At 51.7% G+C, this 24,592-nt stretch overlaps 2 protein-coding genes across 3 annotated transcripts; one reads left to right on the top strand and one right to left on the bottom strand.

Moving 5' to 3' along the window:
* Window positions 1-11: 11 nt before the first annotated feature.
* Window positions 12-13,092, top strand: LOC308508834 (adenylate kinase isoenzyme 1-like). The gene is made up of 5 exons (XM_081076227.1): window positions 12-313; window positions 1,426-1,625; window positions 2,254-2,367; window positions 10,970-11,164; window positions 11,894-13,092. The coding sequence occupies exons 1-5, from the start codon at window positions 142-144 to the stop codon at window positions 11,960-11,962; spliced, it is 750 nt and encodes a 249-aa protein (XP_080932353.1). The 5' UTR covers window positions 12-141; the 3' UTR covers window positions 11,963-13,092.
* A 420-nt stretch (window positions 13,093-13,512) lies between these two features.
* On the bottom strand, window positions 13,513-24,180 carry KHSRP (KH-type splicing regulatory protein; the record flags this gene model as incomplete). 2 transcript variants are annotated; one of them, XM_081076067.1, is made up of 20 exons in its annotated part: window positions 13,513-13,840; window positions 14,891-15,051; window positions 15,329-15,406; window positions 15,489-15,689; window positions 15,785-15,873; window positions 16,263-16,372; window positions 16,455-16,615; window positions 16,700-16,844; window positions 16,940-17,040; window positions 17,718-17,820; window positions 17,958-18,056; window positions 18,428-18,526; window positions 18,696-18,870; window positions 19,109-19,166; window positions 19,931-20,002; window positions 20,263-20,312; window positions 21,184-21,223; window positions 21,510-21,548; window positions 22,200-22,296; window positions 23,920-24,180. In XM_081076067.1, the coding sequence occupies 20 exons, from the start codon at window positions 24,178-24,180 to the stop codon at window positions 13,832-13,834; spliced, it is 2,148 nt and encodes a 715-aa protein (XP_080932193.1). In that variant the 3' UTR covers window positions 13,513-13,831. The 2 variants fall into 2 exon arrangements, with proteins under 2 accessions (XP_080932193.1, XP_080932192.1); XM_081076066.1 differs by lacking the exon at window positions 13,513-13,840 and having other exon boundaries at window positions 14,635-15,051.
* Between the last annotated feature and the right edge of the window lie 412 nt (window positions 24,181-24,592).

Below are 24,592 nucleotides of genomic sequence, written 5' to 3'. Positions count from 1 at the left end.
TTGCGCTGCTCCACTCCGGAAGTGAGTCCTAGGAGGCCGCGTCGCCATAGCAACCGAGGCCTTCTCTGACGCGTCGAGACGCCGCGACTCCATCTGAACCTTTGTGGGGTTCATTTGCTCCCCCTGCTCCGCGGACACCCCATGATCTTGCTGAATGGTGGGGACAGATGCCCTTGTGACGTTGAGCCGAGCCAGGAGGGATCAGGGCCTGAGCGGGGATGGGGCGCGACCACCCCACGGGCCATTGGCAGGATGGGTCTGTTCAAGTCCAAGCTGCCCAAAATGGGCAGGTCCCTGAGGCCCAAGGAGAAGGGTAATATCGCGGGATGGCTGGCTTACTGGGGGAAAGGGAGAGAGGCTGTGGAGGGCTAGAGGAAGGTCCAAGTACCCCATCCCACTTGTCCAGGTGCGGCCCCCCCAGAGTAGTAATACAACTGCGCATGCTCGCAGATCAGCCATTCATTAATCGACTTGAGCGCTTGCTGTGCTGGCTTCTGGGCACTCCACGGGGCCTGTGCCAAACCAGCTCCCCGTCCCCTTGGAGATTACGGTATAGTGCAGGAGAATGTCTCAGAAAACGGTGTCTACCATCCAGGAAATACTACAGGAAAAGCACAGCTGGCTCTAAGGACTCCAGGAAGAGGGGAAATTTAAGCTGGGCCCAGCAGGATGCATACAAGTTGGCTAAGCAAAGGTGGAGGGAAGCAAGACACCAAAATTCCACCGTAAACTACAGCACCCCGTAGACGTGTCCAGGAGCCGTGGACACTCACGCAGTCCTCATCCTCTAGTGTATGTCCGGAACTGTAAATTACTAGAAATATAGGCACAAGTGAGACAGAAATAGTCCTTGCCCCATGGAGTACAGTCTGGCAGGGAGACAAAGAAGAAAAAGTACACAAAGTCGTTACTGCTTGTGGCCTTTGCTGTGGAGGAAGTTGGGTTCCGACACAGGGAATGATGGTGGGTGAGCTGCAACCTGAAGGCACTGGGGCAGGGATTTCCTAGAAGGAGGGAAAAGTTGAGGGGGGAATGAGCTTGGCAAGTTTAGGGGACAGAAAGGAGTCCAGGCCACCACTGGAGGCTGGAGCGGAGTGAAGGAAGGGAAGGCTGGTATGGGATGAGTCTGGGAGATGGGCCTGCCCCTGTCTGAGCCTCAGTTTCTTGAACTGTAAATTGGGTTGTTAGAGTCATTGTGACACTTCCAGGAGATGCTGTGTACAAAGGGCCTAGCCTGCTCAGGTTTACAGAACCCACAGCAGCAACTAATGCATGCCTGGATACACCAATGGGCCAGGACACACCCTCAGGCAAAAGTGGGTATGCCAGCAGGACATGCACTAAGCTGTGGACACAATCGCATCAGTGCCCACTGACCCCTTCTGGCACCAACCCCTCTCCCTCTTTCTTCCCTGGTCACCGCAGACATGCTCAAATCCCGCCTGATCATCTTTGTGATAGGCGGGCCAGGCTGTGGCAAAGGCACACAGTGCAAGAACATGGCGACAAAGTATGGCTTCTGCCATGTGGGGCTGGGCCAGTTGCTGCGGCAGGAGGCCCAACGTGGTACCCGGCGGGGCCAGAAGATTCGTGAAATCATGCTACAGGGGCTTCTGGTGCCCATGGTGAGAGCTCATGGGTGCAGGGGCGGAGGGAAGAAGGGGCTATGTAGGGACAAACTTCCCAGAAAGGCCCTGTGGAAGCTGATGGGCCTGGAAGGCTGTGGCTCCCCTCCTTGCCACTGTTTGGCTGCCCTGAGCCTCTGTGTCCCCATCTGTAAAATGGGAGAGCAGCTAGACCCACAGCAAGAGTCTGTGGTGAGCTTTGGATGACATCATTCCTATAAAACACTTGGCAGAGTTCCTCGTACTTATGAAGCACTCAATAAAATCAGCTAGTATTTATTCCCTTTGTGACCCTGGGCACGTATATCATTGGCTCCTTCTGTACCTATTTCCTCACCCACAGAATCAAGGTCACTCCAGTACCTACCTGTAAGGTGGCTGTGATGAGCAAATGAGGCCCAGCCAGCCTGGCACAGTAGATGCCTGCCCAGTAGACAGTTGCTGTACCTACTTCTTGGAAGTGCTTGTGGAGGCCCCAGGGCATTGGGCAGACTCGGAATCTTGGGTGGTGGGTGGAGCAGGTGTTTCCCAAATTCATCAGAGGTCCAGACTAAGAAAGACAACTTGCCAAGGTGACCTCATAGGTGACGGCCTACGGACAATGACCCATCACCCTTTTCCTTCCCAGGGTATCATCCTAGATATGATCAATGACAACATGCTGTCCTGCCCAGAGAGCCGGGGCTTCCTCATCGATGGCTTCCCTCGGGAGCTGATTCAAGCTAAGGAGTTCGAGCGCATTGTGAGTGACCCAAAAGTGTGTCAGGGTGTTAGGGTGTAAGGCGTGGAGCCATTCCTCCCTCCCTACCTGTGGTGGAGATCAGAAGGGGTGAAACTCAGGGGAGAGGAGATGAACAGAGGGAAATGGAGTTTTGTATTATCAAGGAAGAGTCAGGTTGTTGGAAGCTTCTAGAACCCAGGTGAAGAGCTAGAGATTTCTCTGAGGGCAAAGACAAAGTCATTTTAGTGTCTCCCTGCACAGTTCCTGCCCACTGAGTCTCACGGTGTTTAGCGGCATCTCTGGGCCATAAAATGGAATGTAATTCTTCAAACATCTATTTATTCCCCAAATAGTCCTTGAAGACAGACTCTGAACTCGGGCATTCGTGAGGTAGGCTTGGTCCTTGCTCTTAGGATGCCAAGAAACAAGAGAGATACATCATGTGTAAAACTAAACAGAAATTTCTCCTAGCGGTAAGTGCAGGAGAAAGTGCAGGAGAGTTCCTGGTACTTATGAAGCACTCAATAAAATTAGCTAGTATTTATTCCCAGAAGAGCTAGCTGAGAGATGAGGCAGGAGGCAGCCGGTGCTGGACAAGTTGGAATGAATTTCTTTAGGTTATTTTTACACGTCGGCCACGCTGACTTTATGAAAAGGGGAATCCGGGCACCTGAACAGCAAGGACTGGAGCATTTGGAAATGGCTGAGCAGGAGAAACTGAGGCAGGCTGTAGGCCTCCAGGCTTTTCTTGAACTTGCTAGATTCCAGAAGAAGAATCTAGTAAAGAAGTCCAGGTGGGAATCAAACAAAGGTCGCCCAGCCTGGGACAGCTGTCCCCTGTTGGGTGGGGCCCTGCCCTTTGGTCGCACCTCCATTGAAGCATTTCTGTGGGGCTCATTGTGATGAAGTTAAAGGGTAAGTGATGGGCTCCATCTCCCGGCCTGGGAGCTCTGAGGGCAAAGGCTGGACTAATAGACTCCTCTGCTCTCGCCAGCCCTGGGCCAGTGCCTGCCCTAAAGTAAGCACCCAGTCATAACTGCTGGCTGAATGGACCCCACAAATGGCCACAGTCTCACAACGGAGGCTACAAACTCCCAGTGCTCGGGCCCTATTTGATCCACCAATGTGTTCAGTCTTTTTCTCTAAAGTGTTTGAACCTTTTTTTATTTTAAATGAATGGCCCACTTTCAAAACTCGGGAGATGCCACATCAAAACTCCCAAAATTTTCTCTTGAAAATTGCTTGGGGCGGCCGGATGACTCAGTTGGTTAGAGCGTGAGCTCTCAACAACAAGGTTGCCGGTTCAACTCCCACATGGGATGGTGGGCTGCGCCCCCTGCAACTAAAGACTGAAAATGGAGACTGGACTTGGAGCTGAGCTACGCCCTCCACAACTGGATTGAAAGACGAAGACTAGATTGAGGGACCGTGACTTGGAGCTGATAGACCGTGGAGAAACACTGTTCCCGAATATTCCCCAATAAAAAAAAAATTAAAAATTGCCTGACTTGGCAACACAGGGCCTGCATGTCCCCATGGTAACAGCAACATGAACTCATCCTGAGCTTCTTACTGAGCCCAGCACTGTTCTCCACACTGTTCTCCACACTCTGCATAGGTTAACTGTGATCTTCCAGAACATTCTAGACGAACGGTTCTCACACTGTTGGCATCTACTTTCTCACAGAGGGATTGGGGAACTTGCCTTGGGTCACACATTATAGGTAGTGGGGGGCAGGACTGTTTGTTCAGACTCTGGCCTGCCCTTAGTAGGCAGCATATGTCAAATGAATACACAGGAAGCCCCCCAGGAAGCCATCTGCTCAAGGGGCAGTGGGCAGAGCCAGGCAAAGCCTGTGGAGCTCCGATCATTGTAATCAGGTTGGACTAAAATGAACGCCCAGGGTTAGGAGGCCCATTTATCTGGGCCAATATTTCTCCCACAGTGTCACCTGCAAAAAATGATTTGAGGGGCCTCACGGAAGAACATTTATTATTTTTAAAACTTTTTTTAGCCTTACAGGACATTGCCCGAATGGTAGAAAGGTCCTGTTGTATCCTTCACCCAGCTCCCCCCAAGGGCGCCATCTTATTTGACCATCATTCCATATCAAAACCAGGCTATTAGTATTCGTATGTGTTTGTTTTACAGTTACTTCCACAGTAAGTAACATTCAGTCTTCTTTTGCTTTAGTGCTATCATTGCCTTAAAACAAAAAAGTTGAGTAGAAAAAGGAAGTTTATGGAATTCAGAGTTTAAAATAACAGTGTTGGCAGTGAACCACCAATGAACGTTTATCCCGCACAGCCTCAGGCAAACGCAGAAGCGTGGGGGAGAGGCACCCATGTCACAGCCGCTGTCCTCACCCGGAGAGAGAAGGGTTTGTGGCATTTGTGGGTACTCACGCTCCCTTGAGTGGAAAAGCCAGCAAGGAAATCTTTGGTATTTTTGTGATGCCAGATTTCAAACACACAGAATGGGAATGATCTAATAACCCCACGTACCAAGATCATTATGGAGGTTTGGCCACCCTTGCTTTTTTTTTTTAGAAAAACTTTTATTTATTTTAAGTGTGTTTTTCCAGGACCCATCAGCTCCAAGTCAAGTAATTGTTTCAATCAGTTGTGGAGGGCACAGCTCACAGTGGCCCATGTGGGGATTGAACCAGCAACCTTGTTAAGAGCACCGTGCTGTAACCAACTGAGCTACTGTGTTTCCCGGAAAATAAGACCTAGCCGGACAATCAGCTCTAATGCGTCTTTTGGAACAAAAATTAATACAAGACCCAGTCTTATTTTACTATAATATTAGCCCCTGTCTTATATGATAATATAATATAATATAATATAATATAATATAATATAATATAATATAATATAATATAATACTGGGTCTTATATTAATTTTTGCTCCAAAAGACGCATTAGAGCTGATTGTCCGGCTAGGCCTTATTTCGGAGAAACAGGGTAGCCGGCCGCCCCAAAGCCACCCTTGTTTTATCTGTGCCAAAACGTCTGGTCATGTTTGCCGATTTATGCATTTTGAAGCATATCCCAGATCCCGTTATGGGCACTTCCTCACCCAACCGATGCCAAGACGATTAATGTGAATCCCTTGGGACCATTTGATGCCCAGTCCACATTCAAATTTCCTCAATATCTGAAAAATGTCTCTTTGATTTCCAGCTGGTTAGATTTAGGAGTAAAACCAGGTCCACACTTGCTAGGTCTCCCCTAATCCAGGGCACGCTATCCTCCCTGCTGGCTGCCCTTGACCCGCTGAAAATCTGGGGCAGTTAGTGGTCCTGTACAATGTCTCACGTTTGGATTTGTCCCTGTGCTTCCTTCTTTATGGCACTGTTTAACTTGTTTCCTTCCATCCCTCGTTTGCCCTGTACACTGAAAGGTAACAACAGGTGTACTTAGATTCAGGTTCGATATGTTTTGTGCATTTTTAAATTCATAAATATGTCAGTTTATATTTTCTAACCGATGAAGACTTTTGTAAAATCACAACATGTCTGTCATCCCACCTTAATGTCATCAGATAACTGATCAATAGTCACATTTCCATGAACAGCTCAAAAGCTTTTTCTTTTCACATCTTGTTTTAATCAGGATTTAAGTAAAGTTGACCCACTGCAATGATTGCTATGTCTCTGAGGTCCCTTTTCATCTATAGGTACTCCTGCCATCTCTGTTGCTTTTGATTTCTTGCAATTTTATTGAAGAAGTCGAGTCTCTGGTTCTAATTTCTCATAGTGTGGGTTTTGCTGACTGCAGAGTTCGTTTTGTTTTGACCATGTTCCTCTCTCCTCTATTTTTCCTGGAAGTTGGTAGTGTGTCTGGAGTCTGGTGCAGGAGTCAGATTGGTTTTTTCAGCGCACATCATAAGCGTGCATGTGAATTTCCATCGGGTGGCATGCGATGCTCAGTTGTCTCTGCCACGGCTGGTTTCTTGTTTAAAGGTGTTCACGTGTGTTCAGATGAGTCAGGTCCCTGAGTGTTCACCAGGACCCAGGGGGCAGCCTTGAGAAAGCGGGAAAAACAGAGGATGCGTTGTGCTTGCAGAGTTCTTTTTCTGTCCAGTGCTGATGCTGGCAGGGTTGTGATTGTGTCTATTCCTCAGTGGTCAGCTTCTTCCCCTGCTTGGTGGGACCTGAATCAGTTGCAAGTTCGGTGTAGAGCATTGAATTTGAATCTTGTTTGTACTGTATTATTTCCGGAGGCTCCTACATGCCTGGTTGCCACACTCTTAGCAGGGGGCCTGTTAGGGGCAGACTTTTGTCCCCCCAATTTCATATGTTGAGGTCCTAACCCCCATGACCGCAGAATGTGACTATTGGGAGACAGGGTCTTGAAAGAGGTGATTAAGTTAAAAGGGGTTATTAAGATGATCACTGATGTAATCGGACTGATGTCCTTCTAAGAGATTAGGACAGAGACGTGCACAGAGGGAAGACGATGTGAGGACACAGGGAGAAGGTGGCTCCTGCAGGCCAAGGAGAGAGGCCTCAGGAGAAACCTTGATTTTGGCCTTCCAGTCTGCAGGACTGGGAGAAAACAGCATTTCTGTTGAGTCACTAAGCAGCCTGTGCTGTTTTGTTGTGGTACCCTAAACATTCCACAGTGTCAGCTATATACCCCCATCCATTTCATGTCTCGTGGCAACTATCTTTTCTGGTCATTTTCCCCACGTTGATTAGCTGGAACTCTTTCCTAAGGAAGAAACGTCCTTCCTCAACAAGGGCTATTTGGTTATCCTGACATACAGTTCCTACCAGACAGGGGGGATAAATGCTTCCCTTTCCCTTTAATGGCCAATTTTTGGACCAAGGAGTTTGTGTCCTAGTTACCTCCAGTGGTGACAATGAGGTGCATTATTTTGTTTTTCTTTGTTTTGTTCTCTCTCTCCTCATTATGAACTCATTGGTTTTCATATGTTTAACGTGTGTCAATCAACTGCAGTCTTTTTTTGTTGGAGGTGCTCAAGCTGTCACATCTTTGGCCAACTGGAGCCCTTTCACACTGTCACTTGTGTCCTTTTCAACAAAAGGACAAAAGTTATTTTTAAAATTGCTTTCTGACACAAGACTTCTCGCCCCCCCCCCTTTCACATTTCCTGCCCAGTTTTGGAACTAGACATTTCTCCAATGAGATCTTTTCTAGTGGTGTCCAATCTGGGTGCCAGAGGTACTCACTGCTACATTGTTTCCAGGCTTTTCCAGTGGACAGAGCTAGGAAACACACACTTTTGAAAGGAAAAAAAAATCGGAAGTTGATAATGATATTTCCAGCTCACAATTAACATCAGTGTTTTTACTTCTCTTTTTCCCTAAAAATATTGGTTCCTAATACCATTAATGTACTCACTTGCATAATCCCACTAAACGCAAAATAGTTTCCAAATAACATAGCAATATTAACAACTAAGAATAAAACTCCCGAAGGAAGTGTAAGATTTCCTTGCTGCACTGGTTTTCTTGAATCTTACTATGGACGTACTATAAAATATTGGGTCGCTTGAAAAAATTGACACCCAGTTGGGTACATTCATTCATTTGGTTTTTGATATTTAGGGATTGCTTTTTGAAAATTTTGAATTTGTAAATTATTGAATGATTCCAAGGTTAAAAGCCACATAAAAAGGTATATCCAGAGTTTGTTTCCATTCATCCCTGTCCACTCCCCACCCCAAACTGTGCCCTCCCTTCCTCACGAGTTTTTGGTTTGTCCTTCTGGTGTTTCTTTTTGCAAATACAAAGAAGGTTGTTGTTTTTTTTTATGTGTGTGTGTATGTGTCCCTCTGTCTCACACAAAAACCAACATTGTATATATACTAGTCTTCAGTTTTTAAATACTTTACAATATACTAGTATTCCATTGTGTGGCAGTGCCATTTTTATTCTCCTGGTCTCCCAAGGGCAATAAGTTGTTGCACAACTTAATGATAGACAATAAGTTGTTTGCAATCTTTTGTCACTACAGCCAATTCTGCACTAAATAATCTTTGTGTGTCATTTTGGTTTTTTTGCTAGTATCTTTAGGATGGGTTTTTAGGAGTGGCATTGCTGGATTAAAAAGAAATGCATAGACCATTTTATTACACATCACCTCACTCCTCATTCTGCACTGCCACCAGCAGCAGGCAAAAGTGCCCATTTCCTCCCAGCCACACCAACAGAGGCTGCTGCCAAACTTCTGTATGTTTGTCAGCCTGCTTTGGTGTGAAATGGTATTTCGGTGGTTTTAAATGGGCATTACTCACCCTTACTATGAGTGAGGTTGCCCATCTTTTCCAAAATTTGAAATTTCATTTCTTCTATGCACTCGTCTCCTTTGCTTTTTTTTTCCCTTACACAATGTTGGTCTTCTTGATTTCCAGGAACTCGCTCTATAGTGGGGTTACTAGCCCCTTGTGATGATATGGTTGCAAATATTTCCCCACCCCCAATTTGTCAATTATCTTTTGACTTCGCTTTCTTTATTCTTTTGCCATGTATAAGTTATTTTACCTTTTTTTGGTCAAATTTATTAATATTTTGTTATTTCTTCTGAATTTTGAGTCATATTATACTTATTGGTTGTTTGCTTTTTTTCTTTTTTTCTCCAATCCTAGGTTTATAAGGGAATTCTTCCATGGTTTACTTAGTACTTGTGTGAGCTTATTTCTTACATTTGTATCTCTGATCCATTTGGAACTTATCCTAATTTTTGGAATGAGGTAAGGATTCGATTTGATCTTTTACCAAATTGCGATCCAATTGTTCCAGCATCCTTTAGTTAAAAGTCTGTCTTTTTTCCCCTTGATTTGAGATGCCAGTCTAGCCATATACCAACTTTCACTTAGGTCTATTTCTGGACTTTCTATTCTGTTCCAGGGGTGTTTGTCCCCTTGTGCACTGCTGTTTTAATTATGTGGCTTTATTAGGTTTTAATATCTGGTAGGGTAGGGTGCCTCCAGCCTCGCCCCAAACACCTGTTGCTTTTTCTTTGGTCAGCTTCTCCTGGCCATTCCTGCTTGATTTTGTGGATGAATGTTAGAAGCAACCCAACTCAACTAAAAAAATATGTCTTATAATATAGGGATCACATTAAAATTATAAACTAATTTAAGAACTCTCAGATGCTTTGTAACATTGAGTCTTCCTATCCAAGAACATTTCTGTCTTCCTTTTGTTCCAAGTCTCCTTTGAGTCACTTAGGAATGTTTTATTCAAGTTTTCCTTGAAGATTTTCTTTAAGACTTTGCACATGTTTGGAAGAGTTCAGCTTGTTATATTGCATTTTTGTTGCTGTTTTAAAAGGGGCCTTCTTTTCTGATTTTTGAATACATGTTCGATTTGACTTCTGTATGTTGTTACATCCCCTTACTTTATCACATTCTCTTAAGTCTGTACTAGTTTATCTATTGATTCTCTTGAGTTTTCCAGAAATATAATCACATCATCTGCAAACAGACATGGTTTTATCTACTTTCCAATTCAGAGTTCTCAAATTGCTTTACCTCATTGCTTTAGCTAATCCTCTCATACCTTACCAAATCACAGTGGCAAGATGGGGCCATTTTGCCTTGTTTCTGACTTCAGTGGGAAAGCAAGTTTCCATGAAGATGCTGGCTGAGGATACTTTGATCAATTCTTTTTTTTTAAATCGAGAATGTGTGCTGAATTTTGTCACTGCCCTTTCCGTGTTTATAAGGATGATCATGATTTTTTCTTAAGATGTTAATACAGTAAGTTGTATCAAACCATCCTTGCTTTCCTGGACTGAATCCCACTTGGTTGTGAATTTTAAAAATGTTCTGTTGGATTCTATTTTACAAGTAAATTCTGGAGGAACTAGGAGGTGAACTTCCAGTGGGAAGCCATTGTGATCCAGGAGGGTGTCCCTGAGGTGAGGCCAGTCAGAGGGCAGACTAGTGGTGTGGGCAGCGGGGAGCTGGTACCTTCCCCTGTGAAATTTTCTGGGCAAGAGGAAGGCAAGTGAAGACTACTTAAATCCTATCTTAAAAGGCATATTTCAATGTAAATACCCATTAACAAGGACTAGTTAAGTAAATTATGGAACAAGGACTAGTTAAGAAAATCGTGGTACACCCATACCACAATTTAGTGGTTAACAGTGGTTATTTAGTGGTTACATAGTGGTTACATAGTGGTTAAAAAGAATCAGGAACCTCATGTGCCAATATGGAGTCACCTCCAGTTATACAGAGCGAATAGAAGTCAAGGGCAAATCAGTGTCTTCACCACTTGTATAAAAAAGAAAAAAGTGTATCAGATTGGATTGGCTTGCACATTATATGCCTAAAACAGCTCCAGGAGGAGACACAAGAAAACAATAGTTGGTTGCCTCCAAGGAGGGTGAAACTGGGTGGCTGAGGATATTGAGGCACTCTTCACTCTTTCCTGACAGTGTTGTTTGACTTAACAATGCTCTGCCCATGTCTTACTCATCCAAAAACTAAGTAGGCAAGACAAAAACTTGGAACTAAAAAAAGGACCCAAGGGGCCTGATTGTTCTTTATTGAGCCCACAATCCTACACTCCTGATCTCTGGGGGAGTAAGGGGCCATCGAGCCCGGCTTCTTCCTCACCCAGCCTCTCTCCCGGTTGCGTAGGTGGGCCGGGCCCCCGACGTCGTCATGGTGTTTGACTGCTCCATGGAGACGATGGTCCGCAGAGCGCTGCGCCGAGGCCAGGTGGAGCACCGCGCGGATGACTGTGAGCCGGCCATCCGCCAGCGCCTGGAGACGCACTACACCCTGTGCGAGCCTGTCTTCACCTTCTACCAGCAGAAGAACCTGCTCCGAAACGTAGGTACTCCCTGCTCACCACCCACCCCCGTGGTTCCCAGGGGAACAGATCCAGCAGGACCCCAGGTCTCTCCAGGCCTCCCTTGCTCTACCGTATCCACCGGGGAATTCCAGTCCCTCTGTTAGGCAGTACTGGTGCAGTCTGTGGCCTCTCAGCTATGACAATGTTTAAGGTCTAAACAGAATGGCTCCCAAACTGAAAAATTCAATACATTTAAGATCCTAGCTACAAAACGTAAGATTATGACAACTGGCCAACCACAGTTCAACACAAATGCAGCCAGATAGATTTCCCAGATAGAAAGTAGGGATAACCTCATTCTCCAAGTGACCCACACAATTCCTGTCCTTTTCATTGTTATGAACATAGGGAACGTTGGTGATGTTCCCTCCCACTGACCGAAGGTGGGAACGTGAGATGAAGCTAAAGGGACAGCAACGCCTGTGGAACTAGCTCTGACCAAGGACTGGATGGGAGGGCTAGTGGGCGATTCCCCCCCCTTGGCCCCTCCTGGGGCCTGTTTGGACGGACAGCATTTCTGTACAGGCTGTTGCCAAGTGGCCAGCCGCAACACGTGACCTGGTCCCATCTCCCTCCTCCCTCACCTGTATGGCCCTGGGACTCTTCACTGGCAATTAATGGAGGCCTGTGAACCCATTTTGCCCTAGTTGTCGGGGTAGACGGCAATAACCCCGTGACTGGGAACCAACCCTTTCGTTCCCCTCTAGATCTCGGCAGAAGAAGCTCCAGAAAACATTTTCGCTAAGTGCTGCTCTGTCATTGAAAGCCTGCAGTGAGACTGCAGGGGGTCGGGGGCTGATGCTCCCGTAACCCCCAAACCCACACAGGGCTCAGAAGGGGGCACAGTGCCTAAAAGGTATGGCATCTGAGGGGAGCCTGGGGTTCTCCGCTAACCACATGACCCCAGAGCAACAGCACCCCCCTTCCTGGCCCACAGTGTCACAGGGGGGCTGAGGGCCACCCACACACTCCCACAGGGGCAGCTTCCTCGAAGCGTGGAAGGTCTCGAGCTGTGAAGAGCCCCACCTCGAGGCGGCACTGTTGCTGGCTCCTGCTTGGTGCTGCCATTGAAGTCCCTGAGCCCAGGCACTGACTCTGAATGTGCAACGTGATTTTTAAGTGTTGGTATTCAACCGTAAATCCAAAAGGAATAGTGTTGCCACAGTGTGCCCCAAGGTGACCATCCCTGGGCCAGACAGTTCAAGTGGCCCCTCAGTTCACCCTCCCATCTCATCCTTGGGAGGCCACGGCCTGGCAGCAAGCACTGGGACCGCCACCATTTCCTTATCAGGCCCGGTTTCCACGTCAGCGCTCACTAATGACCCAGGCCACAGCTAGGCACGTAAGGCTGGGCCGGCTCCCGGGAGGCAGGGCCCAGGTTGGCTGTGGTGGCAAACTGCTTCCATGGGAACGCCTGCCCCCCGAGGACCATCCTAGGTGGGGAGGCGGCCTGCTTCTCCTTTCCTGCAAGGCAAAACCCCAGGGCAGTCTCTCTGGAGGCCTGTACCCCATTCTCTTTGGCCAAGTCTTGTTCTTCTATAAACACACTGCGGCCAGCACGCAGTTTTAGACAAAAAGCACTTTATTTAACAAAAACAAAAACAAAAAAAATGGGGGGAGGGGGAAGTTATAGGAAAGCACAACGCGCCTGCAGAAAACTATTTTCTCTTATAATTCTGTTTTCTTAAAAACAAAGAAAAAACACAACACAAAGCTTGTAACTTCCAATCACTGTTATCAGGCTTTTACAACATCTATAAAGAACAAACATCTGCTTCAAAACTCTACGGGGTGGAGAGACAGAGAGAAATAGAGACGGCACCCAGCAGACATGGGGAGGTTTTGTTATCATTTATTTGTGAAGTTAAAAACGAGCGATAAAAAGTAAAAACTGCCATACAATTTTTTTGTTTTGTTCTCAATTTGTTTTCAGTTTCAATGTCCTCTTGAACAGATGAAACACGACAGACCAGTCCTGGGAGTGGGGGCACGGGAGGGGCAGAGGGAAGCCAAGCTAGGACGGAAGGAGCGAGAGGAGGAGCAGAGGCTGAGGGGCTGGACTGATGGGGGGGGGGGGTCCCGCAATATCAACACCTGGTCCAAGGAATGTTCCAACTCTAACTAAAAAAAAGAGATAGCAAGAGTGACTTTTTTTCCTTTTTAAACGTTTATTTTAAAAACATGAAGAGGGCCAAGGGTGGTAGGGAGAAAATGAATTGCTTTCCCCTTAAAGAGGCAGTTTCAGGAAGGCTGAGGGGAGGTGGTATAGAGATTTTTATATATATATATATATAATTTTATAGGTTTTGTTTTGCTTTTTGTGTTTATCTTAAAAAAATTTTATTTTTTGGCAGAGATTTAGTTCTCACTATCTTCTATGGCTGGCTCAACATGAAGGATCCCAATTTTGAAAGGAAAAAAAAAAAGAGCATGTGAGACACACACAATAAGTGAAAGAGCAAGAGCCGGGCACTGACCTCCGAGCCACTCACAGAGAGGGCTCCCCTGCACCCCCCCATGGTAGCCATCGCTTTCTCACCAAACAAACAGAAAAAAACCAAAACAAAACAAAGCCCCCAAACAAAACAAAATGAAAAAAAAAATAATAGAATTTTCACAGATGAAGAAGTTCACATTCATTCGATTCATTGAGCCTGCGGAGAGGGAAGAGATAGGAATTGGTCACTACGAGGAGGGGAGGCAGGGGCGGGAGACGGGGAGCTGGCAAGGAGGGGGCCAGGAAGCCCCGCTCCCGAGCCGGTGGGTGGCCAGCAGGACGTGTCTGTAACTGTCTAGTCAAGTGCTCCAGGGACTCGGCTGAAGTCAGACTGGCTCCTTGATGGAAGAGGAGAAAGAGGGACACAAAAGCAAGGAGGAGAGAAGCAGGGGCCGCAGAGACAGAGACAGAGAGAGGGAGAGAGAGAAGCCAATTCGGGGTTTGGAGGGGAAGTTAGGCGGCTCCCGGCGCATCACAACATGAACAATCTCAGAGATCACGGTGTCCCCACAACACCCCTGTGAGGTAGGTTGGAAGGTGGCAGCGATCGTCATGCCCACTTCACAGACAAGACTGGGACACAGAGACGGGCGCCAGAGCAGAGGCCCAGCCCAGGCGGAGTGGGTGGGGGGCCCCAGGGCCGTCCCCTTGGCAGGCTCCCCGAGTCCCCACCGGAGCCAGGGCTGCCCCGTGCTGGGGCCGTCTACACAGTCACTTGGACACCGGGATGGTGAAAGATTGTGGGTTTAAAAGTAAAAAGAAAAGAACAAAAACCAAAAAAGTAATGCAGAGAGGGGAAAATGATCCGTTTTCTTCCCAAGTGGCCAGATTCTGAGTTAGCAGTCAGGATGGTGCCCAACGTTTCAGCGGCTGGCCGGCCTGCCCCACCCCCAGGACTACCCACCAGTTCAACAGTTCCACCTTTTATCTGTCTCGCGCTCTCCCCCAGCATCACGACAGACAGCGTTACACAGGAACAAGCGGGCCGGCGGAGGGAGGCCTCTTCTTTAACCTCTGGACCCAGCGCACACTTCCCCCGGCTCCTGGGGACTCCCGGAGACCTCCGGCCACATGGCCCCCGCTGCAGGCATCAAGGACACACCCCGCAGGGGAAGGGATTTCCGGCGCTACCCACTAAGGCAGGATGGACGGTGGCCGGGGGTTGGAAAGAAAAAGGAGGAGGAGGAGGGTGGCAATTCCCACTTGCCTGCTGCTGTCCCTGCTGTGTGGGTGGAGGCTGGGGGCCGCCAGGACCTGGAGTCTGTCCGTAGTAAGCGGCTTGCTGTCTGTAATATTCAGCCCAAGCGGCGCTGTAGTCTGGCTGGGAGCCTGGGGGTGCTCCTGGACCCCCACCCGTGGCCACTTGAGCTGTGGAAGAGAGGGTGAGGGTGGCTGGGCGCAAGAGCGGGCCTGGCCCTGTCCCCCCCAGGCCCCACCGGCTCAGCCTGTTTTATAAAAAAGTTACATTAAGTACAGTTGACATCCAATATTGCTAGTTTCCGGCGTACATCCAGCACTCGCCAACTGAGTTCCTCAGCACGTGAGCACTGAGTCCGTAAGTGCGCGTCTGCAGTTACGACGACGCCACCAGACACACTGCGTGCTGCACACTACATGCCACGACTTATTTCTGTGTGGAGCTCACCCTGCTTCTTGTAGTACTCCTCCCAGGCTTTCGTGTAGTCCTGCTGCGGGGGAGCTCCAGGCTGCTGGGGCTGCTGGCCTGCAGGAGGCGGCACTGAGAGGTCAGAGGCCAGCAGGGGTGCAGCTGCCCGCTCGCCCCCCGACGCGGCGCTTACACTCACCAATCTTTTTGTAATACTCTTCCCAGGCCTTAGTATAGTCCGACTGGCCGGCGGGTGGGGGCTGTGGGGGCTCGCCCTGCGAGGGTGGGGCTGCGGGGGCCGGTGCGGGGCCAGGCACGGGGCCTGGGGGCTGCTGGTAGTAGTGTGAATAGTAGGCAGCCCAGGCTGCATTGGGGTCTGCGGCGGCTGCGGCAGCTTTACCTGCAGGAGGAGAGCAAGGTGGGCTGACAGGAGGCACAGGAAGCCGGCCATGTGCCCAGGCCCCGAGCTGCCCCCAAGCAGGCGGCCTTACTTACTCGGGTCATGAGGAGCAGGTGGTTGCCACTGGGGGTAGGTATTGCCCCAGCCCTGGGGTGGGTACTGGTGAGGAGGGGGGCCCCCAGCACTGCAGGATGAAAAAGAAAGGGAACACGTGAGCCAGGGCTGCTCTTCTAAAGGGGCAGGGAAGGATGGTAGGAAGAGGGCCCAGAGAAAGGTGTGAGACAACTAACAAGGCAGAAGACGCAGGCTACGAAACCACGCCCCCCAATTCAACATGCACGGATTTACATATGGGCTGGAGACCAAGAGAGACCCCTATAGCATTCTGTACAAAATGGTATCTGCAAAACAGAGGGCTGGATTGGATCCTGTTTGGGGCCTGAAAACTCAGCATTTCTGAAAGGCAGGGATAGACCTCTTGGCGGTGAATCAAAACGGAAATGGGGCCTGTCACTCTTCTTGCCAGCATGACTCCCATGTCCCAAATCCCAGGCAGCTGACAGAAATACTCACTGAGGGGGAGCTCCTGGTGGCCCCTGATTGAAGGGCCCGGGATTGAAGGGCCCCATGGGTCCAGCAGGGCCTGGTCCCCCTGGGCCTGGTCCGACTGGGCAGAGGGGACCCTGGAGGAAGGAGAATGGGACGACGTCAGTGGGCAGGATATAGGAACCAGGTCCAGCCTCCCAGAACCCTCCCCAAGCCCACCTCAATCTTCTCCTCAATGAGCTGTTTGGCATGGTCAATCTGCTGGGGTGAGCCCCGGATGATGAACAGTTTGAAGTTGGGGTCTCCATTGGGCGGCAGCTGCCGGGAGATCTCTACAAAGGCGCCCGTCTGCTGGTTTATGGCTTTCACATTCTCACCACCTGCAGGGGACACAGGCAGTGAAGAGAGGGCAGGAGGAGCAGAAGAGTAGGGGAGGGATGGAGGGCAGGGCGGCACCTACTTACCCCGTCCGATGACCAGCCCACACTTGTGAGTGGGGATGGAGAAGGTCATCTCCCCGCCAGGAGGGCCCCAGTTGCCTTGGCCCCTTCCTCGGCCCCTGCCCCCAGGGGGCATGCCAGGACCCCCTGGTGGGCCTGGGGGACCACTCTACAAGACAGGAAGGAGATGGAAAATGAAGGCAGGAAACCAGGCCAGTCCCCTCTGCCCCGACCAGCCCTTCTCACCCACCACGCGCCACTTACCCGGAGGCTCTGGAGGAGATCATTGATAATCCGGGCTGCGTGCTCGCATCGGTCTGGGGGCCCCATTATGTGTGCTATCTTCTCAGGACCTGTCCCATCATCTACGGCCAGCACCCAGAGAGCAGACATAAAATTCAAAAGAGAAGCACAACTCCAAACCAATGCCTCCTCAGGACAGACACTGTGCCAAGACAGGTGTCTCATTGTCACCCCAATAAATTGAGAGAAAAAAAAAAACAGACAGGTGTCTCAGACATCCGAGACGCAGTGCCACTCGCCACGCTCCGTGTATTCAGGAGTGAGGCAGGAGGCAGGCGGACGGGCCCACATCCTCAGAGAAGGAAACCCACCAGCTAGGTGGGGCGGTGGCTTCTGTCTGCAATTGGAACCCCCCGAGCCTAAGGATCCATTTCACAGAGCTAAGCACCTCTGAAAAGTAACAGAGGAGTTGCTCCTCCCCAGACCTGCCCTCAGGGACTCCCAGGCTCGGTAGGAGCCCAGAGTCAGGGCAGTGATCTGATCCGGCCCAGGATACCCAGGTTACCCAAGATGCCCCGTCAGAACGGGCCACTGGTGGGGGACAGGAGAAAGAAACACGCTCCCTTTGGCCCTGGAAAGTGTGCCATGACCCCCTCTCACAGTCTGTCCCAAGGCCTAGAAGAAACGAGGCCCCGAGAAGCTCAGCAGGCTAACTATGGTGCCGAGCTGCCCGAAGTGGACCTCAGGGTGAGCTTAAGAGAACAGGACCAGCTGGCACATCACGTGGCTTGACCCTGACCTTGTTTAAACTGGATCCGTACACCAGCATCATTCTGGATCTTTTTGATCATCTCTCCGCTCCGGCCGATGACCACGCCAACAGAATGCCTGGGCACTGGCACCTGACGGGGGAGCGAGGCGGGGGCAGCAGAAATGTCAGCCAGGTTCTGCCCCCACAGCTCAGCTGCCCTCTGCTGCCCACTGGCCACGAGTAGCCCACACCCCACGGCCCTCCATCCCCCGGGAGGCCCACACTCACATCAATGCCCCCACCAATCCGGGACCCATACTCGTTCCGGTCCCCAAATCCGCCCTGGTCACGCTCTCGGAGGATGTCCATCACCATCTCGCAAGCTTGCTGCAAACACAGGGCACAGTATACACATGGCAGCCCTGCGGCCCAGTGCAATCCACAGCCTCCCACAAACCGAGGATCTCAGGCCTAACTAAGCTACGGAAGGACCAACACGAGGTACTGAGAGCTCTTTACTGCCACCCTGAGAGGCAGGCCCGGCCAGCACCCCCATTTTCCAGACAGGAAAACAGGATCAGAGTTTAGGCCACTTACTTACATACAGACCACTGGGAGGGAGGGTTTGACATAAGAACACTGAGTCCTGAGCTGACTTCAAAGCCAGTGCTCTTGAAAACGTCTCCTTTCATTCAAATCCTCAACCTGCCTGCAGCCTCACTTCTCCAGAACCCCCACCACCCGCAGGGTGCACTCACCTGCACTTTATAAGGATCCCCAATGATCCGAAGAGGTTTGTCCACATTCGTGTTCTGGGAACCATCTTGAATTAAAATCATCTTCACTCCAGCTCGTTCCTTTAAAACCAATGCTGACTGTCAGTGCAGGGCTTTCAAAGGACTTTCTGGCGACTAGTGTGCTCAGGGCGGCGGGGAGGGTTTCCATGATCAAAAAGGGTAAAAATGGTGGCAGATCAGCTAGTGGGCTATGTGGGCCCTCGGTCAGCCCCAGCCAGCCAGCCCTCACCTGCAGCTGCTTAATGGTCTCTCCGCCCTTGCCGATGACCAGGCCGGCCTTTCCTGCAGGGATCATGATCTCCTGCACCGTGCCGTTCTGGCCCCCATTGGCATTGTCATGGAACTGTCCCGGGGGGCCCCCACGACCCCGAGAAACGATGTCATCCAGCATCATCTTCGCTTTCCTGGGAAGGGGAAGAAAGGGGTGCTGTCACTTGAAAGGGCATTGGCCTGGCGCCCCTCCCCCCCAGCTAAAAGGGAAGGTGACTCCAACATCTGCATCTGACAGATGATGAGGAAGAAAGTACGGTCCCTGGGGATGGGGTGCAAGGACACAGTGTGGGAGTCTTCTCCAACTTTCAAAGGGATAGACAGGGCTTCTGCCCACTCCCATCACAATGACTGGCCCAGCCAGGCACTTACTGGACAGATTCTGGGGCTCCTGTTAAGGACACACTGCGCTCAGGGAGGCCACCACTGTCTGGAGAGAAGAGGAGATAGGCTCATTGCCTTCCCGTGTCTGCAGACCCTGGAAAGGCCTTCGGTGGAGATGAGGAAACTTCCAGAACAATCAACGGCCACTTCTGCCACCATTCAGCAGCCCAACAATTTACCTCCCCAAACACCTGAGACGCTGCTCTATAAAGGCCAGTCAGGAAGCTTAAAGTCCAACAACGGAAGCAAAGCTTGTAGGGAATAAGGTGGAAGAGGAGGCAGATTCTCCAATCCCAGGGCCACTCCCGCCACCACTGACAATTACATGCACATCCTCTAGTCAATAAACTCCTCTGCTAGAGCAAGTCTTCAAAAAACCCAGCAAGGCAGCCACCTGCAGACGAGCAGGCAGAGTTGGGATTCAAACCCAGGCCCCACCTCAAAGCTATTCTTTTTAATGCACCTCCCAACCTCTTGTTTAGTTTAGGTGGCAACTTAATGTAATGGTTCAGAGCAGGTCTGGAACAAGGCTCCTTGTGATCAAGTCGAGATCTCCCCTAAGCCCTCCCCCCAACTGTAAAATGGAAGAAAACGAAACTTGCAGCTATGCCTCGAGGTGCTGTACTAGTGGATACTGCACTGAGCCTGACACATAGAAGGTACTCAATAAACCAACACCACAGTAAACAAACGCCAGCTCATGTCACGTCTATCCAGCCAAGGCAAAAGGTAGGGGATTATTGAAGTGCAAAGAGCCAGCCCCAGCCCCAGCCCCGCGCGTGTTCAGGTACGAATCAAGCTCACTCATACCTGGCGAGATCTGGACTTTGCAGCCTGAATCCTGCTGAATTTTGTTAATCTGCTCGCCTCCTCTGCCAATGACTAGGTGGGGAAGAGAGGAAAGAATCAGAGACCGACAGAGGAGGAGGCACTGAGAAGACTGGGTGGTGGGGTCCACGGCCCCGCCAATGCTCTGGGGGCAGTAGTCATATCGAGAGCTCCACTGTCCTCCCTGCCCGGAGAGGACAGGGGTGAGCAGGACACAGGAGGCCCTTTTAGACCAAAGCTCCTGGGCAGGTCCCAGGACACTGTCCCAGAGTGGGGGACAATGGGCACTCTTGACCACAGTGACCCACACTCACTTAGTCCCACCATGCCATCTGGAACCCTGTACTCCTCTGTCATTGAAGTCCTGCAAAGAGAAACAAGGATGATCAGTCTCAAACAGGAAAAGACGCAGAGGAGGGATAAAGACCCAGGGAGTCTCTCTGGAGAAGAGGTCCCCTGATGTTTCTGGCCTCTGACCCTGCTTCCTATGATGGAACCAAGACCCCTAAGCCAAATCTAACAGCATGGGAGCCAGGGCTCCCTCTCTCCACAGTGGGTTACTTTACCTCTCGAGGCCTTAGTTTCCCCACCTGGGCCACGAGAGGCTTGTTCTGGGAGAGCATGGTCCCTGAGCCAGTGCTGCCCCACTGATTCCGGGAGGGACACGGGACACTTTCATAGCAATCTGATGGAGTCATTTTATATCTGTTGACTTTTTAAAAAACAAATTTTGTATCTTTTTCATTTCATTTTCCTCACAATCATTTTTATTGTATTTTATAAAACTTCTGGTCCATTAAGAAAAAAACAAAAACCAAAACAATGTGGCCCTTTGCAAAGGATTCTACGTCAGATCCACTGAGGTCATTCTAGTGGGCAAAAAGGCAGGAAAGACTACCTCCTGGTCCCCCCGTCTCCACCAGCTCTCAGGGGAACAAGTATTTGTAGAAAACAGATTAAAAAAACCAAAAACCAAAAAACCAGCCTTTTCTAGGAAGACAGATGTTTGTGTGGGCATCCCCACCCCAACCCAGAAAGCACCAGGGTGCAGAGACCACCCTTCCATCATTACAGCTGACTGCACAACCCTTTCCTCCCTCCAGCCCTGCAGACAGGTAAGTACAGGGATGAAGGCAGTGCCTTCTGCCCCCAGCCAGAGCTCTCCCCCAGGGCAGTAAGAAAGGCCAGAGACAGCTGAGAGACAAGGAAAGGACGTTTGCCAAATCACAACTTACCTGGGAGGAGGATGGATGGGTCCAAGTTGAGAACTGATGGCTGCAGAGAAAAAAATCCAAAGAATGATTGGCCTGGCTCCTCTCTGGGACCCCAAACACCACTGGCTCCCGGGGCTCCTGTCCGCAGGGGGCCGACTAGCATTCCTACAGGCTGAGCCCTCCTCCTAGGAGCACAGGCACCAGGCACCCTGAAGCTCATGGATCCCAGATGACGAATACCCGTAGCCTCCACAAAGGACAGGGGCTCAGTTCACCTAGCTCCTGACTCCTAACAACCTCTTAAGACCCTGAAGCAGCCCTCTGCCTGTGTCACCCGATGGACTTACAGTCTCCCTGAGAAGCCAGTTTCTTGCTCTCCGGTTGGTCTGTGAAAGAGAGAGGATGTCAGATGCAGCACCCACCCACCCACAGCTGCCTCAAATCTGATGCTGGTGCCACATGTCCGGGCAAACGATCCCCCTTCCTCTACGCCCCCCGCCCCCAACATCAGAGCTGAGAAAGGAGTAGCAGAGACCAACCCCAAAAGGAGGCAGACTCCACCAATCCCACCACCAGCACTCAGGGTAAAAAAGCCTTTTATAATGGGGGAACAATGATGGCTGCACTCAAGTCCTTCCAGCTTAGGACGAAACCTGAGCAGTGGGGTCCTAGTTGAAAAAAGTCAGTTGGCCACCCAGTTGAGCATTTTGACTACTGTGGGTAATGCCACATGCCCCAGGGCCAGCCAACTGTTACTTACACGGGGCCTCAATAAAAGTGCAAGCATTTCCCGTGCCTACCAGAAGGGGAGGAACGATCTTGAGAACTTACAACTTGGACCTAGCCACAGTCAATCTACCCTCCTCTCAGCCACCTGATACCTCAGGATGGCGGCCCAACAAAAAGAATGAACAAAGCTGGAATTGCTGAGGTTTTCAAAGACCGAACGGCAGCGGGCTTCCCCCCCACTCTGAACCACATTCAAACAAAGGCACCTCACTCTCTACCCCCAGCCCTTCCTTCCAGCAGGTAGTTACCTCCATCTTCCAACTGCCGCTTTTGGCCCCCAAAACCAAAATCAGGAGTGCTGTTATTCACTGTTGTAGCAGCGTCACCTCCAATTTTGGCTGCAATCTAGAAATGAAATGGTAAGCACAGAAGAATTACCACCAAAGAGCCCTCCATGGCGCTCAGGTCAACTTCTCAGCCTCTCCAGTCGTCCTGTCTTGCTGTCTGGCCTGGGAGTGGTTACTTCCTAATTTAGGAAAGAGCCTGTTAAGACATTCTAGAAGGAGTTTTCACCGAAGGCCTCAGAGTACAAGAGTTATCTAGGAATTTCAAAACTCCCCTTCTCAATGGGATTTGGGCCTAAATTGTTTGTGGCCAGCCTGTGACCCACACCAACTTGTTCTGAGGGTGAAAAGAGCAGACGCTCGGTGCCGCGGAGGGTCCTCAGGTCTCCACGAGAAAGGGCTGCAGAGCACTAGACCGTCCTTCCGGGATACTGAAAGGCACAACAACTTTCCTTTATCTCCCTCACCCTCAGAATCTTTGCATTTGTGGAACAAATCTCAGGAAGTGTTTGCTTCGGGGCATCTGAAATCTACATTTGAACAAAAACAAAAGACCCCTTTGGAACACGTGTTACAATTTAGCCACAGGAACAGCAACTTCCAATAAACCCAACACGACCAAGCTAACACTATAGGGCCCGTCTGTGGAATTACTACAAGTTTTCCAAAGAAACACAGACGGGGATCTAGGGCTCTACCTTTTCACCTCTCCCAATGTTTCTAACCCACTTGCGGGAACCCGACCCCGCCCCACAGACCCACCAGTCCCCCGTCACGGCCGCGTCGCAGTGAAGACAGTTCGGGGGCCAATGAAACGCCCAGCGGACACCGGCCCGCGCCACAGGTGGGACGCCACGGACCGCAGCGGGCAGGGACAGGGCGTGCCCCTAACGGGACGTCCCCCCACGGCCTGGAGGCACCGGGACAGAAACGGCGCACGGGGGTCCGCTTCCCAAAGGGCGGCCAAGTGCTCGCGCGCGGTCGGCCTCCTGCCCTCCGGGCCCCCAGGGAGGACGCAAACGGGGCTGGGCGGCTCAGGCCCACCGGCCTGTGACACCTCCGCGCGGTCACCGAGACCCCTAACGCTCCGGTGGGACCTTCCCCTCTTTCCCAAAAGCAACACCACGCGCTCCGAAGCCGCCGGAAGCACCGAAAGGAGCCGGCCGCTACCCCCACCCTCCCCCGTGCGCCGTGGCGCCGGCCGCTCGGGCAGCAAACGGGTCCCCTTTCCACGCTCAAGAAGGACATTCCCCCCAAAGTGCCTGCTCCCGAGGGGCGGGCTTAAACGGGACCGGGTTTGCGGCACACAGGGCTTTCCCCTGATGGAGAGCGCGGGGCACAGCAGGACCTTCCCCGGGAAAGGTGCCCCCTCCCCTGCCAGGGGACTGGAGCACGCCTCCGTGTGTTTTAAGGCGGGGGGTCCCCAAAGTGACAGGCCGCGCTCCAGGGCCCCCACACAGCCCGGGGCCGCCCCTGGGGACCCCCAGACGGCCCTCCCCCCGGCAGGGGGCCCCCCGTGAGGGACCCCACTCGAGGCGCCAGGGGCTGCCCAGGCCCCAACCTACAGGCCCACGTGACCCCGCGGCGGCCCCGGCGCCCCCCCCGCGACCCTGCGCGCGCGCACGTGACCCCGCCCCCTCCCCCGCCCGCGCGCGCGCCCCCCTCAGGCCGGCGGCCTCCTCACCTGGCGGGCCCGCTGCACGGCGTCGGCGAAGGCGTCCTTGCGGATCCCCGGGCCGCCCCCGCCTGGGGGCTGAGACGGACCACCAGCCGACCCCCCGCCCGGGCCGCCGCCGCCTGGGCCACCGCCGCCGCCGCGGTCCCCCGCGCCCGGCGGGCCCGGTGGAGGGCCTCCCCCGGCGCCACCGGCTCCCCCGGACCCCCCGCCCCCGCCTGCGGGCGGCGGCGGCCCGGGCGGGGGTCCTCCCGTGCTGTAGTCCGACATGGCGCGGCGGGGCCGGGCCTGGCGCGGAGGCTGAAGCTGAGGAGGAGGAGGCGGTGGCGGCGGCTCAACGCGGGAACAAGGCCTCGCTCCACACGGCCGCGGAGCACTCTGGGAACCCAGCGGCTGGGAAGACTACGAGGGGGGAGAGGGACGCCCCCTCCCGCCGCCTCACGGAGCCGCCGGGCCAATGGGAAGCCGCCGCCGCTCCCCGGACACCAATTGCGGGCTCTGCAGGCGAGCGGCCAATCGGAGTGCCGCGAGAGGCAATGGGCGGGAGGCGCCGTGTGACTGAAAGCTCTCGGAGGCAATGGGCTGCGGGCTGCAGGCGCTGGGCGGGCAAATCAAGGCGATCCGAGAAGGCTGAAGGCCCAATAAAGCTGGATTTACAGAATCGCGGGGCGGCTTCAGAAAT

Source organism: Rhinolophus hipposideros (genome assembly GCF_964194185.1).
Source record: "Rhinolophus hipposideros genome assembly, chromosome: 16".
Classification (NCBI taxonomy): domain Eukaryota; kingdom Metazoa; phylum Chordata; class Mammalia; order Chiroptera; family Rhinolophidae; genus Rhinolophus; species Rhinolophus hipposideros.
Note: the sequence above shows the minus strand (reverse complement) of the source record. Positions and strands in the feature narration are given on the sequence as shown.